The sequence below is a fragment of the Anser anser genome (genome assembly GCF_964211835.1).
Source record: "Anser anser genome assembly, chromosome: 2".
Taxonomy (NCBI): domain Eukaryota; kingdom Metazoa; phylum Chordata; class Aves; order Anseriformes; family Anatidae; genus Anser; species Anser anser.
In genome coordinates, this window is record NC_139721.1 from 108,025,788 (window position 1) to 108,038,128 (window position 12,341).

General features: G+C 43.5%; 1 protein-coding gene across 1 annotated transcript; it reads left to right on the plus strand.

Moving 5' to 3' along the window:
• Positions 1–3: 3 nt before the first annotated feature.
• LOC310894399 (uncharacterized protein) lies at positions 4–5,695 on the plus strand. Its single transcript, XM_083824457.1, has 3 exons — positions 4–340; positions 848–1,001; positions 5,027–5,695. Exons 1-3 carry the CDS (start codon positions 118–120, stop codon positions 5,313–5,315), a joined length of 666 nt encoding a protein of 221 aa, XP_083680583.1. The 5' UTR covers positions 4–117; the 3' UTR covers positions 5,316–5,695.
• Positions 5,696–12,341: the final 6,646 nt, after the last annotated feature.

The following is a 12,341-nucleotide window of genomic DNA, read 5'->3' on the forward strand; positions in this document are numbered from 1 at the left end:
TTTATTTTTTTCAGGGGCGGGGGGGGGGAGTTGCGGAGTAGTTTTGAACATTTCTGTGGGATTTGACAAATCAAATTTAAAAGTTAATGCTCATTTTATAGTTCATGTTCAAACAGGATGGTTAACTGTCTTGTTTGTCTCACAGAGGGTCCAACACCTGTGACCAGTAGCAGTGCATCTGCATTTTCTGCTCCTTCTGGAGAATTTCTGGATTTAGACAAACTCAAGAAGCCTGAAGGAAGCTGGGATTGGGAGACCTGCTTGGTTCAAAACAAAGCAGAGGCCACGAAGTGTGTAGCCTGTGAAAGTGCAAAGCCAAGCACCAAAGCAGAGCTCAAAGGTAATACTTAATGATTAAAACGAGGATGCATATTCTGTGATTTATTTTTTGGTTTGCTCTGATATTTTTTATTTTCTTACCTGTTAAGCACAATTATTTTTTCCTTTGAGGTGTGGCAAAATTATTCGTTTTTCCTGTAGGAATATTGCCTAGATAACATCTGTTTCCACACTTTTCCCCAAGAATAAGTTTATCCTTTTTAGAGAAAAGCTTTCATTAATGACGTGCTTGTTCTTTACATGCCCTACACTTTGTTCATTTGGAGTTCAGACTAAAAACATCAAAGAAGTTCGTATACTTTTTAAAGCCAGGTGGTGGGCAGAAAACACAATTGTGAAAAGTTTTATGTAGAGAGGAAGCATGGGGTTTTCTTGTTTGTTTTACTGTTTGGTGGGTTGTTTTTTAAACAGTTTTGACTGGAAAGATCAGGACTAGAATGTAGTTCAAACCTTCACGTACTGCAGATACACCGTGGGTTACGGACTTGACATTCACTTATTTCTGCAGGTTTTGGTGCTGCGGCTGCGTCCACAAAATGCTGCCTTGCCATCATTTACATTCGGTGTTCACTCAGAGTGTTCAGGTGCAGAGTCTGCAGCTGCCTCACAGTTTATTTTGGGAAGGACAGAAGAGAAGCAGTACTTGCAAACCAGTACTTCAGGTAAACAGTGTATCTTTTGTCTTCACTTGTGCGCTTATGTCCATCAAGTAAGACCTCTGAAACCATAGTAGAAAAAATCTGCGGGATTTGATATGTTCATGTACTAGAGCTTTAGAAAAAGTTTAATTCCTATATGCAGCATGTCTTCTGTCCTGGTTATTGATACGTACGCAATTAGTAGCAATCCCTTTTTTGATCTCAACACTAGGTTTAGACAAAAAATTGCGACACCTTAAGGAACCTGTCCTGCATCTCATACAAGCACAGAAGTTGTAGTGTCTCAATGCTAGCAGTACAGTTGGTGGTAAAATCTTTAGTAGGGTGAAATAGAGGCCTCACACTTTTCAGAGAAAAAAAGAGATGAGAGAGAGTATCTTATTCCCACGTACTTGCAACTATGCTGCAGAGTGTACTGCTGTTACTCTAGTGCTACAAAGGTCCAAAAATCACTGAACAGTTATTAGCCAGTTTTGTATTCCTTTAATTTGTTGAAAGACTGCAGTAGAGGATTGAAGTTTTTATTGAGGATCACTGTGTGGAAAAATTCTGATTGTTAAATGTCATTTGTATGACTTAAGAACCACGTTTTAGAGTACAGAATTCAGTATTAATTCCAGAAGGGGTAAGGGGAAGGACATTAGCTAGTAATCCCGAACAAAAGCAGTGTATAGAGCTATACTGATTTTAATCGCAGTATTCTTACAGTTGGTCTGTTACTGAACAGATATGTTTTGGGGAGATATGGTGGCCAGGGAGGCGTGTGTGTTTGTGTGCTTCCTCTTCTAGTTAAGGTTCTGGGGTTTGGTTTAGTCAGGAAAATTCGATGAGGCACCTTGTGTAAAAGGAAATGTTAACCAGCATTTTTCAACACGGTGTAGTCCCTTAAAAGTGTCATAGATGAAAAGAGGCCATAAACGCTGGGGGAAAAAGTTAGTGGCAAACTGAGAGCAGGATCACATTCAGTAGTGAGAGAGCAGCAGCCTAGGGAAAGCTGATGAATGACTGTAACAGATAGTTCTATTTTAAGTGTAAAACAACACTCAGTACTTTATAATGGTGGTCTTACCAGAGGGTTCTTCTCCATGGCTCCTAAAAGCACGTCTTGAAGGCATTCGAGTGCAGTGAACTTAAGCTGTAAGAGTTGGGCTGGTAAGCTTGGCCTGATTTGAAGCTGTAGGCACGGGGCTATAATTTCTGAACAGGCTACAAAAGAAACTGTACCACTGTGCTTTTCAGTGCTCCGTTTAGCAAAGCCATCAAATTGTTGCAGGCAATTGATGTTGTTCTTCTAAGAGCACCTGAAAGATATTTTTGTTTGAAGAGTTCAGAGGTACCGGTTAATACTGGTTCAGATAATTACAGCCAGCTCTTGGTGTTTGTGACCAATAAAGTTTGTGGCTCCAAAAGGAGTGGGTTAGTGCTAACTGATTAACTGCTGTATATGCAGAAATATGGAATCTGATTACTTACGCAGAGAGCACTTAAAATGTATTGTTTTGCTGGCTCTCAGTGAGTTGCATCTTAATGCTACCAAGGAATAAGCTTTTTGCTTCTGGCCCAAGTTTTTTAATTTGGTGAAAGCCTTTTCTGTGCACGTGCACATGCCAGAGAGGTTGCTTAAGTAATAGAAGCTATAGTAGCTGCTATCTTCTGTTTTTTGTAGAAGACAGAAACTGAATTCGTTAGCTTTGTAACTGTTATGCATACTAGAATTGGTTTTCTCCCTTTTGAAAATAGTAGAGGGTATGCCTATGTCAGATTTGGTGAGCAAGGTGATCAGATGAGGGCACTGCAAGACTGCCAGAACGCACCAGGTCTGGGGGGAAAAGGAATCCGGCTGAGCATAGGAATTTCTAAAAGGTAACCAAGGAGTTGTGCATTGATACAGTTATTCTAAATAATCAGATTCTTGTAGCTCTGCCTTTGGAAAGTCTGTGGCCCTTGCTGTAGTGGCTGTACACAGGATGCAGTCTACAAAACCAGAAATGCAGAAGTCCTATGTTTTGACTCCCTGGATTCATCAACCTGCTTCAGGATGGCTGGGGGAATCCAACTGTTAAGTCTAGCCAGACAGCGCAACTTGGGCTTAGCTGCCATTGTAACCAGCCTTGTTTCTCAACAGTAGCAAAGCTGAATGCATTGGTAAATATTTTCAGGTTTGGGCCTGCATAAGGTAGAAGGGACAACAAGTGGTTTTATATGCTAGGGAGTTCTTGTTCTTAGAGCTTTCCCTCTAGTTTGAGAGAAGCACATAACTAGTTTTACAGTGGGTTGACAGGAAAGAAGTGGGGGGGAAAAATGGGAACGCAGGGAGAAAGCCAAAGGCGTTATTACTAGAACAGGTTTAGAATGCTATTCTTTGCTTTTCATGAGCTTAGGGCAATGGGGAGTTTAAAGCTTAGCACTTCCTGAGAGGGTTTCTTACTCTACCGGCTCAGTTCTATCACTTATTTAAGGCAATTCAGGTCTCTGAACGGTTAAAGAATTGATACCAAATTTGATGAACTTTGATCCAGGATACTGACAAAACACGACTTCATATAAACAATTTCAGTATGTTCATGAGGTTAGCTTGTGTGTTCTGTTAAATAGTAAAAAATGACACTTCTGTTTACCTAGCATAATTCTGCAAATGTTGCCTCCTTCTGCTTTAGAATGGAAATGCTCTTCTCCAAGAGAGCACTGTCCAAACTTCTTTGCCAAAATTTTTTGATTAAATTAATATCGTTTTATTTTGAAAACAAGAATAAGCCACAAACATGTTTTCTTGCTTCGGCTATCCAGAAGAACGTCAACAGTATTTTCAGATTTTCCTTCCCTACACAACTGTATGTAGGAAGAGTGCAGTTGGAAGCAGAAGACCTAAGATGATGTATCTTCTGTTTGTTTACTACAGTAACAAGACAATGGATTACCTCTTTATTAGAACTTGTGTAGCTTTGCAGTATTGAAACAAATGTAGGTATTAAAATACACATCAGTAATACGTTTCTGAATGGCTGAGTACCGTGCTCTCTTAGCATTGAAATACCCAGCCATTGGATTAGTTTGTCCCTCATGTTTGCTTAGTTTGGAAGCTATTTCAGAATGCCTTCAGCTTGTATTCTTCCCCAAAAGCATAGAACTCACTTCTCTGCATCCCCAATTCAAGTCAGAGAAACTGGGCATTGCAAACACAGGAGGTCTGCCTGTACAGAATCAGTGAAGACAAGTCTAAACAGCGGATTTTTTTGAATATGCAGCTGGGTTATCTGAATGTTCTTTATGCAGTGTACCTCAGTTTTAGTACAGATAGCACTTGTCTTGGTCTGAAGCTGCCCCTGAGAAAATCTTGAAAGGGAAAGTAGTGAAAGCTAATCAGCTGGCCCTTTCTTCTTAAGAACTAGTGTATTTTGTAATTCTCCCACTAATAATAAGGCGTCATGCTGGAGAATCGCGATTGTGTTGTTAAGCAAGACTGACTTCACCTGAGCGGTATAGTTGGCAGCTGTTGAATGTTTAATGGACTTTAAACAAACAAAAAAACTGAGCAGGTGGAGGTAGACATGGCAAACTGACAGGCAGCGTCAGATGCTTCTTTGAAATGGATAATCTGACTCCATTCCCTTCTTTCTGGAAATAAGATCTAGTAATTAACCAAACAAAAGATAGAAGGGTTAAGACTGCATCTTTAAAGCAGCTGTGCTTGATAAATGTCTCTGGTCTTAAATCAATCTTTAGCAAAGCACAGAGACTTAGCAGCAGCTTGCTTATGCCAACGCTAAAAATACTTGATGTGTACAGGTAACCATGTCAAGGCTCTGGAGTTAATCCATGAGAACAATTCCTTCTGGTATTGGCAAAGGTGAGGATGCTTGCTTCTATAGAAATGAGGTTTTGAGCTGTGACTTAAGCTGTCACTTAGGTGACTGTTTAGGAAAGCTTCCTTTTAAGTTTTGAAGTATGTAAGCTGACAAATTGTTTAAGTTCAGAACTGGGTTTACAGTCTCTTGTTCTCTGACTGTATGCAACTTCTCATGTTTCAGACTGAAAGCAGAATTGCAGCGGTACCAGTCATACAACTATAATGATTATTGCCAAGAGTACCAGAACTACCACTCGCAGAGGAGTTACGATGCTTACGCTGACTACAACTACAGCTCCTATGCTCCCTGTGACAGCATGCAAGCTGTTGGAGACTGCTCTTTAGGAGATTCTTTAATGGCTCCAGCTGTTTTTGAGGTAAAGATACTGCACGCTTGCTGTAAAGAAAATATTTCACAGATAATACGTTGTACAGATTTGTGTGAATCAGCAAAAAGAATCCGAAGTTGAAAACATGCTTTCTGCTTAGTGTGAAGTTAAAAGAGCAGATTCCATTCAGAGGTGTTTGTATTTAAGTGCTTAAATAGTAAATCCATAGAATTAGTGATTTATACACCATTATTTGTTCACGCATACCAAAGAATGGTTTTGACAGCATAATTGCGTACGCTTCTTCTGTTCCTGTTCTTCTGATTTGCTTTGCTTAAAGCAAATTAAACAGTTGTTGTAAGTGGTCTTATCGTGGTCAATGTATTAGTTGTGACCTCCGGAGGTCCCTTCCAACCTGTACTGTAATATTGGCTTTCTTCTAAAAATAAATAGATAAAATGCCATCTATCCTTGTAGTTGTAGGAAGAAGGAATGGATTGAGACTGCAGCACTTTGAATCTGTGATGCTTTCTGAAATGAGTTATGATTAAACTTAGCCTTTTCTGTCTTTCAGGAATCTTTGGTTATGACTGCAATCGGTGATGACCTAATTACTGACGGTAATAAGGGTTCTATCATTGTCACTTGAGTTTAGCCATCCTTGTGCCTTTTAACAATACAAGCCAACCTCTACTGGATGAAGAACATCTTGAAAATTCAGCTGAGGTCAAACCTCTGTGGGGTTGATCTGCAATCAGCTGGGGTTTTAAAGCTGATACAGCATACACTGACCGCATCAAGTAAAACGGGACACTGTCAATGCTTCGCAGCAGGTTTCTTGTACCTGTGCCTTCATTCCCATTTGAAAATGGTCTAAGACAGAATTTTGTTCTTTGTATTGGTTCCGCTAAACAGATTTTATATTAGAAACTCAGTAATATGCAAAAGCTTTGTTCTCCACCCTGAGGTAAAAGCTTATGTTGCAGATTCCAAAAGGAGGATTCAGCTTGCACTTACAAATACGGTACAAAACATATTTGTGTCCTGGAAGGTTTGCAAAGTTCCTCACGTGGAGGCATTTTGTGTTAGTGTTTAGAAACTATCCTATGTAACGTGTATTGCCGGAGAAGTGAATTAAATGACTCTTGGGAGGGTTTCATGGCTGATTATCCTTAAACGTTATCTTTACTATCTTAAACATTGTCTTTGTCTTTATCTTGAAAGACAATTCTAGTCCCAGCCTTCTAATATACAAATTCCCAAAAGTTGGAGCTGTGAGGCTCAAAATTTTAGAGGACTAAATACCTCACTAAAATTAGTAGATCTAATAGCTTATTACACTTAGCTTAAAATACATTTTATTAGCCATTTCACATGAAGTTTTTTTGTGCGCATGCCTCAGATTTGATACTTGGACTTACCAGGCTTTTATTTTCAGATCCACAGCTCTACTTGGATGTTGATGAAATGAACAGACAATTCACGGAGACAAGCGAAGAACTCTACGATTCACTCATGAATTGTCACTGGCAACCTCTGGATATGGTCACTTCTGAAATCCCCTCTGCTATTTAAGTGTCTTCTAGAGCATGACCGTTAGGACCAAAGTGCTAAAACTACATTTCTTCTACATTATTCTAGCTCATAAGTTTTAAAGCACAATGATAGGTTGGGGTTTTTTTGCTATGCTTTTGACAGTTTCTGTAATCTTTTTGTTCATCACTCTCTTCTTGGAGCATCATGAAGTCATGTAAATATTCGAGAAATGTAAAGAGGTAAATGGGGTCTTATCTTAAAGATAAGACTTGCCTGTGTAAATAAAAAATTTGTTTCTGCAAACCTGCCAGCAAGGGATTTTACTTGTACCTGTGTGCAGCACGTTCTCTTCCGGCTTATGGAATTTAACAAGGTAGTAAGGGTATTTCATCTGTCTTTATTTTTATATGGGCATTAGGACACAAGCAAAATCTAGCTTTCCCTTGTTTTCCTGGTTCCTTAGGTAAGCGACAAGCCAAGCCTTTCATGTGCTTGCTTAGACTGGAAGTATGTATGGGAGACACTCACAGGCCTTGCTATGGAAACACCTGTGCCCACTTTTTCCTGCAGGCTGCTGGCTCTAACTGTACTACTGATATATGCTAGGTCAGCTAAAATCGGCTTATAAATAGGGTATGTTAAGCATATGGAAGTGTAGACTTCAACTGCCATAGCTACAAACATCCCGTGGAATGAGGATGGTGTCTGCTGGCACTCTCTGCATCAGCATTCAGTTTTCCCTTGCCCTTCTTACTGTTAGACTTCTCAGCTGACGCTTTACAGCGAAGAAATTGCTACAACATAATCCGTGTTCTTAAACCTAAAAAAAAAAAATCTTGGAGAAAACAACTTGCTGGTTTTCCCTCCTTGCTGGCAAGGAGAAAAATAGTCCACCAGGAACAACAAAAAAATCCTAGTAACAGCTCCTTAAGTTATACCCTCTGCTACCCTCTCTGATTGCCCTGGTCTTCCTTCATTCGTGGTAATGAAGTTTTTAAAGCTCTGGTAGAAGGATGACAGTACTCAAGTCAAAGGAGATGAGAGCCATGAGGAAAGCTTTGCTTTAAGCTAGAGCAGTCTTGCGAGTTGCTGCCTTTATGCTGTTCTTATCTTGAAGGGTACAGAGTCTTTTCCAGTCATAGGGACTCCATAACCCTATGAGTATGGAGAAATAGTTGCTAATTAACAGTGTGTATAGTAAGTAAGTGAGGCTGGAAACAAAAGAATATTCCTCCAAGGAAAAAAAGGAAGCAGAAATTACTGTACTTAATAGCTGGGGAAGCTGTTAAAGCTAGTTGACACAGTTCTGGTACTGCCGTGTGTGTTTTGGGGGCAACATAAACCATAATTGCTGTGATGGCAGGTAAGAATCCAATTCTTTTTTATGGCTTAGTGTAGTTAGTGAAAGCAGTGGTCCTAAGCTGCATGCTGTTCTTAAATGTAATGCAAATTCTCTTTTGTGACTCCTCAGTACTTCCAGGTTACTTGTAGCTGATCACCAGCAACTGCTTCTGTTAGCTATTAGCTGTTGGGTTTTTGCTAGGAATACTTTCAGTCCTGAATTGAAATGATGACATCCTGAAACAGAAGAGGCTCTTGGAGTATTGTAGGAAGCACATTCTTCCTGGTTCTAGTGCAGGTGTACACGTAGGAGGAGACAGAAGGCGAAGAACCTCACATAGGTGGAGGGGGTGAGGTGGCATCACAGTTAGAGCTGTTGCAGTTAACTCTTCCCAAAGCATGAAAGCAACGTGGCTGGGAACAGGGATTTGTTGGGTTGCTTCTTTGTGTGAGCCAGGGAGTCTTTTGAGGGGCAGATTAATAAGAATATGACACAAGGTAGAGGTGGAATAGATGAAGCAAAGAATCTGGGTGGGAAAAGGGTTGCTTGTACGTGTCTATGGAATTGTTTCAGGGGACTGAGCTGGGGCAAATTCAAGATAATAGATGCAGCCTCCTTGAATTTGGATGGCAGTGCTGAAGCTTCAAAACCTTACAAGCTTTGATGCCACTTCAATTGTAGTGCATAGCTGTGGTACTTGAGCTCAGAAGTGCAAACTGCACAGGATTTTTTTATCTATTTTCTTCAACGTGAGCAGCAAAACATCTTCCAGGAATGTGCCTGGGTGCTACGCTGCTTTGACACGGCTTGCTTTGCATCACCAAACACAGTAGTTAGGTTGCATCGGGTACCTTGTGGAAACATTCATTGTGTTGTCACCCAGAAATGGGATGCTACAGATATGTGTTGGCCCGGCAGTATCAGTGCTGTTTTTTGGCCTTTGAGAGGTTGGTCCATAACATGTGACCTGTGTAATGAGGGGCCCACATAGATTGGTGACTTCATTAAGTCTGATACTGTGGTGGTGTGTGACCCAAGGCCCTGAACGTCAGAAAATCAGGCTGTGGCCACCTATTTTATGCAGACTTTGCCTATTAACAAGGTCTCTACACTGTACGTTAGAGACGTGCGCCTCCTTTTCCGGACTAGATAGTGAAAATACCAGTTTTGTAGTTCAGTGAATGAGATTGGTTGGGCTGTTTGTTCTCCAGAGCTGAAAAATGTTGGGAGTGTATTCTCTTGGAGTCCACAGAAATGAAAATGATGAGAGGAAGAGAACGTCGGTTGCAGCCCGCGTGCTGCTGTTATAAAGTAGTTCTCTGATGTCTTTTTCCCTCTGCTGAGACTTATCAGCCTATCGTCCTTTCCTGTTAGGAGCGCATACCTGGCTTGGGATGGTGTGCGGCAGTGCAGATTCTTTACCGTAAGAGCACAGTGAATGCCAGACTTCTTCCTGTACTGCCGTGTTAACCATGAGTCACAAATTCAGGAAGCAGTGATTGCATCGGAATTGCTACAATGCTTTGCGGAGTCTTTTTACTGGGTAAACTTCACAGCTGCAGTTACAACTTCCAGCCTGTGTTAGCTGAACACATTGTACTGGTGCCCGCCATCAGTTTGACAAAGATGGGATTGCAGTAGGAACTTGCTTTCTTCCTTCTTTTTAATTAAACAAGTCTTTGAAGCAACTTTTCCAACACCGCCATACTTCACTTCTTCCAGTTATTTTCTGTTTTACTTAGCTGAAATGTTTTTTTTTCTTCCAAGCTTGAGGAAGTTTTCTACAAGAATGTCCCGTAATGATTTCATAAACTCTTTTCGTTGTACCTAGCTGCAACAGAGAGTGCTTTTATTCAAAAACCTGCTGGTTTTCTTTTCCAAGAAGTAGTGGGGTTTTTCCTATCTCTTCACTGATGGGAAAGGCTGTAGGACAGTAGCTTGAGGGGCTACTAATGCTGTCATCAGTGAGCCGGGAAAAGGCAGGAGTCCGAAACGGGTAAAAAGTACTTAAAAGGATACCAAAAGAGTAAATGGTACTTAAGCCGTGGATGTTTCTTTTTGCAGGGATGCTCCGGACCAACCGCTTCTTTCTAGCGCTACCTCAAAGTAACTTGCAGACAGAACTCACAGGGAAGGTTGATCAAATGGTGATGATCGCTGTCATTCTGCTGGACACGCAGATACTTGCCTTTCGTTTTGGCTCATTTTTAATAGCAATTAACTTCAGTGCCTCGCGTTAATAGACACCGTTTGACTGCATCGGCAAATGTTTCTGAGTCGTGAGTGTCATTAAAGGCCTGTCACCCTATGGAAATCCTTCTAAATAAGAAAAATGGAATTCAAATAAATAAATAAAGCAGCGTTTGAACTTATGAGCAAACCTAGCGTAGCTGCCTTTGACGCTGATCTGGAGGAGAAAAATCACGTTATCACACTACTATGGTTGCCTTAATAGGTTTGGTGTACATGAGGGAGGGAAGCATTATGTGATGTTTGCCTAGCTATTACATGGCCAATGCAGGAGGGGTTTTAGTCAGTTCCCTGAGCACGTATTGTTGCAGAAGTCGGTGATTTCACTGCCCAATGTCTGTTATTAAGGGCACGATTCACGTCCCGTTATCGTTTTTATTATTTATTTATGTGTTTATTTTCTGGGGCGGCGATCTGTCACGATGCCCATCGTTCCCCTGCCGTGGGGTAGAATTTAGCGTGACGACTGCTTCCCGGACCAACGGGGCCACGAATCCGGCCTAAAACACCGCTTGTGCGTTGGTTGTCGGCGTGGGGGCTGTTGGTTGTCGGTGCGGGGGTATCGGTTGTCGGTGCGGGGGTATCGGTTGTCGGTGCGGGGCTTTTCTGACGAGCACTGTGGGCTCGGGGCGCCGTCCCACGCCCGGCGCGGTGCTGCGGCACACCAGCGGTCGGCGCCACGGCGCGGGGAGGCTCTGGAGGTGACTCCTAGCCCCGTGCTTACGGTGGCCGGGCCGGGGTTCATTATGGCGGCCGGGTCCTGAGGGCGGGAGCGGGAGGGCGGCGGGACCGGGACGGGACCGGGGCGGGGCGAGGAACGGGAGCGGCAGCGGGAGGGGGGGGCGCGCGTTCCCGTGAGGGGAGGGGGCGCGCGAGGGAGGGAGGGGGAGGGTGTGAGAAACACTCCGTAGCCAAGAACTTGGGCTCAGGCGAGGAGCTCAGCGAAGCAGGAATTTATTCGCGATCGCAGTGGCGGGCGTCCCGTCCGTGCGAGGACTACCGCACACCAAATTTCCCTGGTGTATTGCCAAGCACTTCCCCGTGCAAGGGCTTACCATACACCGCATTTCCCGAGACTCTTCCTTTCTCTCCCTTAGCTCACGCTTCGGCCGTCTCCGGCCGCGCCCCTCGCGGAGCTGCGGAACCGCGGATCAGGACTCCACACTCGCTCCGTACAAAAGTACGTCTCAATCCCACGGCACACAGAGTCTCACCCGACCCCCAAGGCAATACTTCCTATTTCTTACCTTGGTCTGTGCACAGAGTTACCGGATCAATTCTCAAAGCCGGAGTGCCTGCCTTCTTCCCTTCCCCACTCCTTCACGGATCCTGCCTCTTTCATCAGTCTCGGGCCCTCTGTCAGCTCTCCGCAGAACCGCCGCCGTCGATGCACAGGACCGCTGAAATCAGCGGGGCATGCCTTCCTGCTGCTGCGGCGGTGGGGCTCCCCAGTAGGCGACTGGCTCCCGGACGAGCCCCCAAATTGTGAGAAACACTCCGTAGCCAAGAACTTGGGCTCAGGCGAGGAGCTCAGCGAAGCAGGAATTTATTCGCGATCGCAGTGGCGGGCGTCCCACGAGCAGGAGCGCCCCTGCTGGTTCCAAAACCCAGTTTATATACTTTTTGATGACGGGACCCTCCCCTGTTTCCCCACTGAGGGGGTGATCCAGGCTCACAATCTGTCTGATGCTTCCCAGACAATGCATGGCCTTCAGTTGCCGGCCTGTTAAATTTCGAATTTCTTTTGACTTTTTTACTGGTTGAAGCGGTAATGTTTCTTCACTTACCTGACTTGACTCAACACCGTGATTTTCCCCGAATTGTTCTACGGAGTCTGGTTGTCTGCATTTTACAAGGTCGCCTGCTAAGCGTTCTTATCGCTGCAAGCACACCTCAATACCCCATTCCTTACCTTTAAACAACGTAACTCTGCAAAAACAACATTTTTATTCCCACGAGGGGCAGGGCAGGCCCCGCGGCGCGTGGCGGCGGGGGGCGGGGGGGCCCCGTGACGGCACCGAACGCGGGGGGGGGGCGGT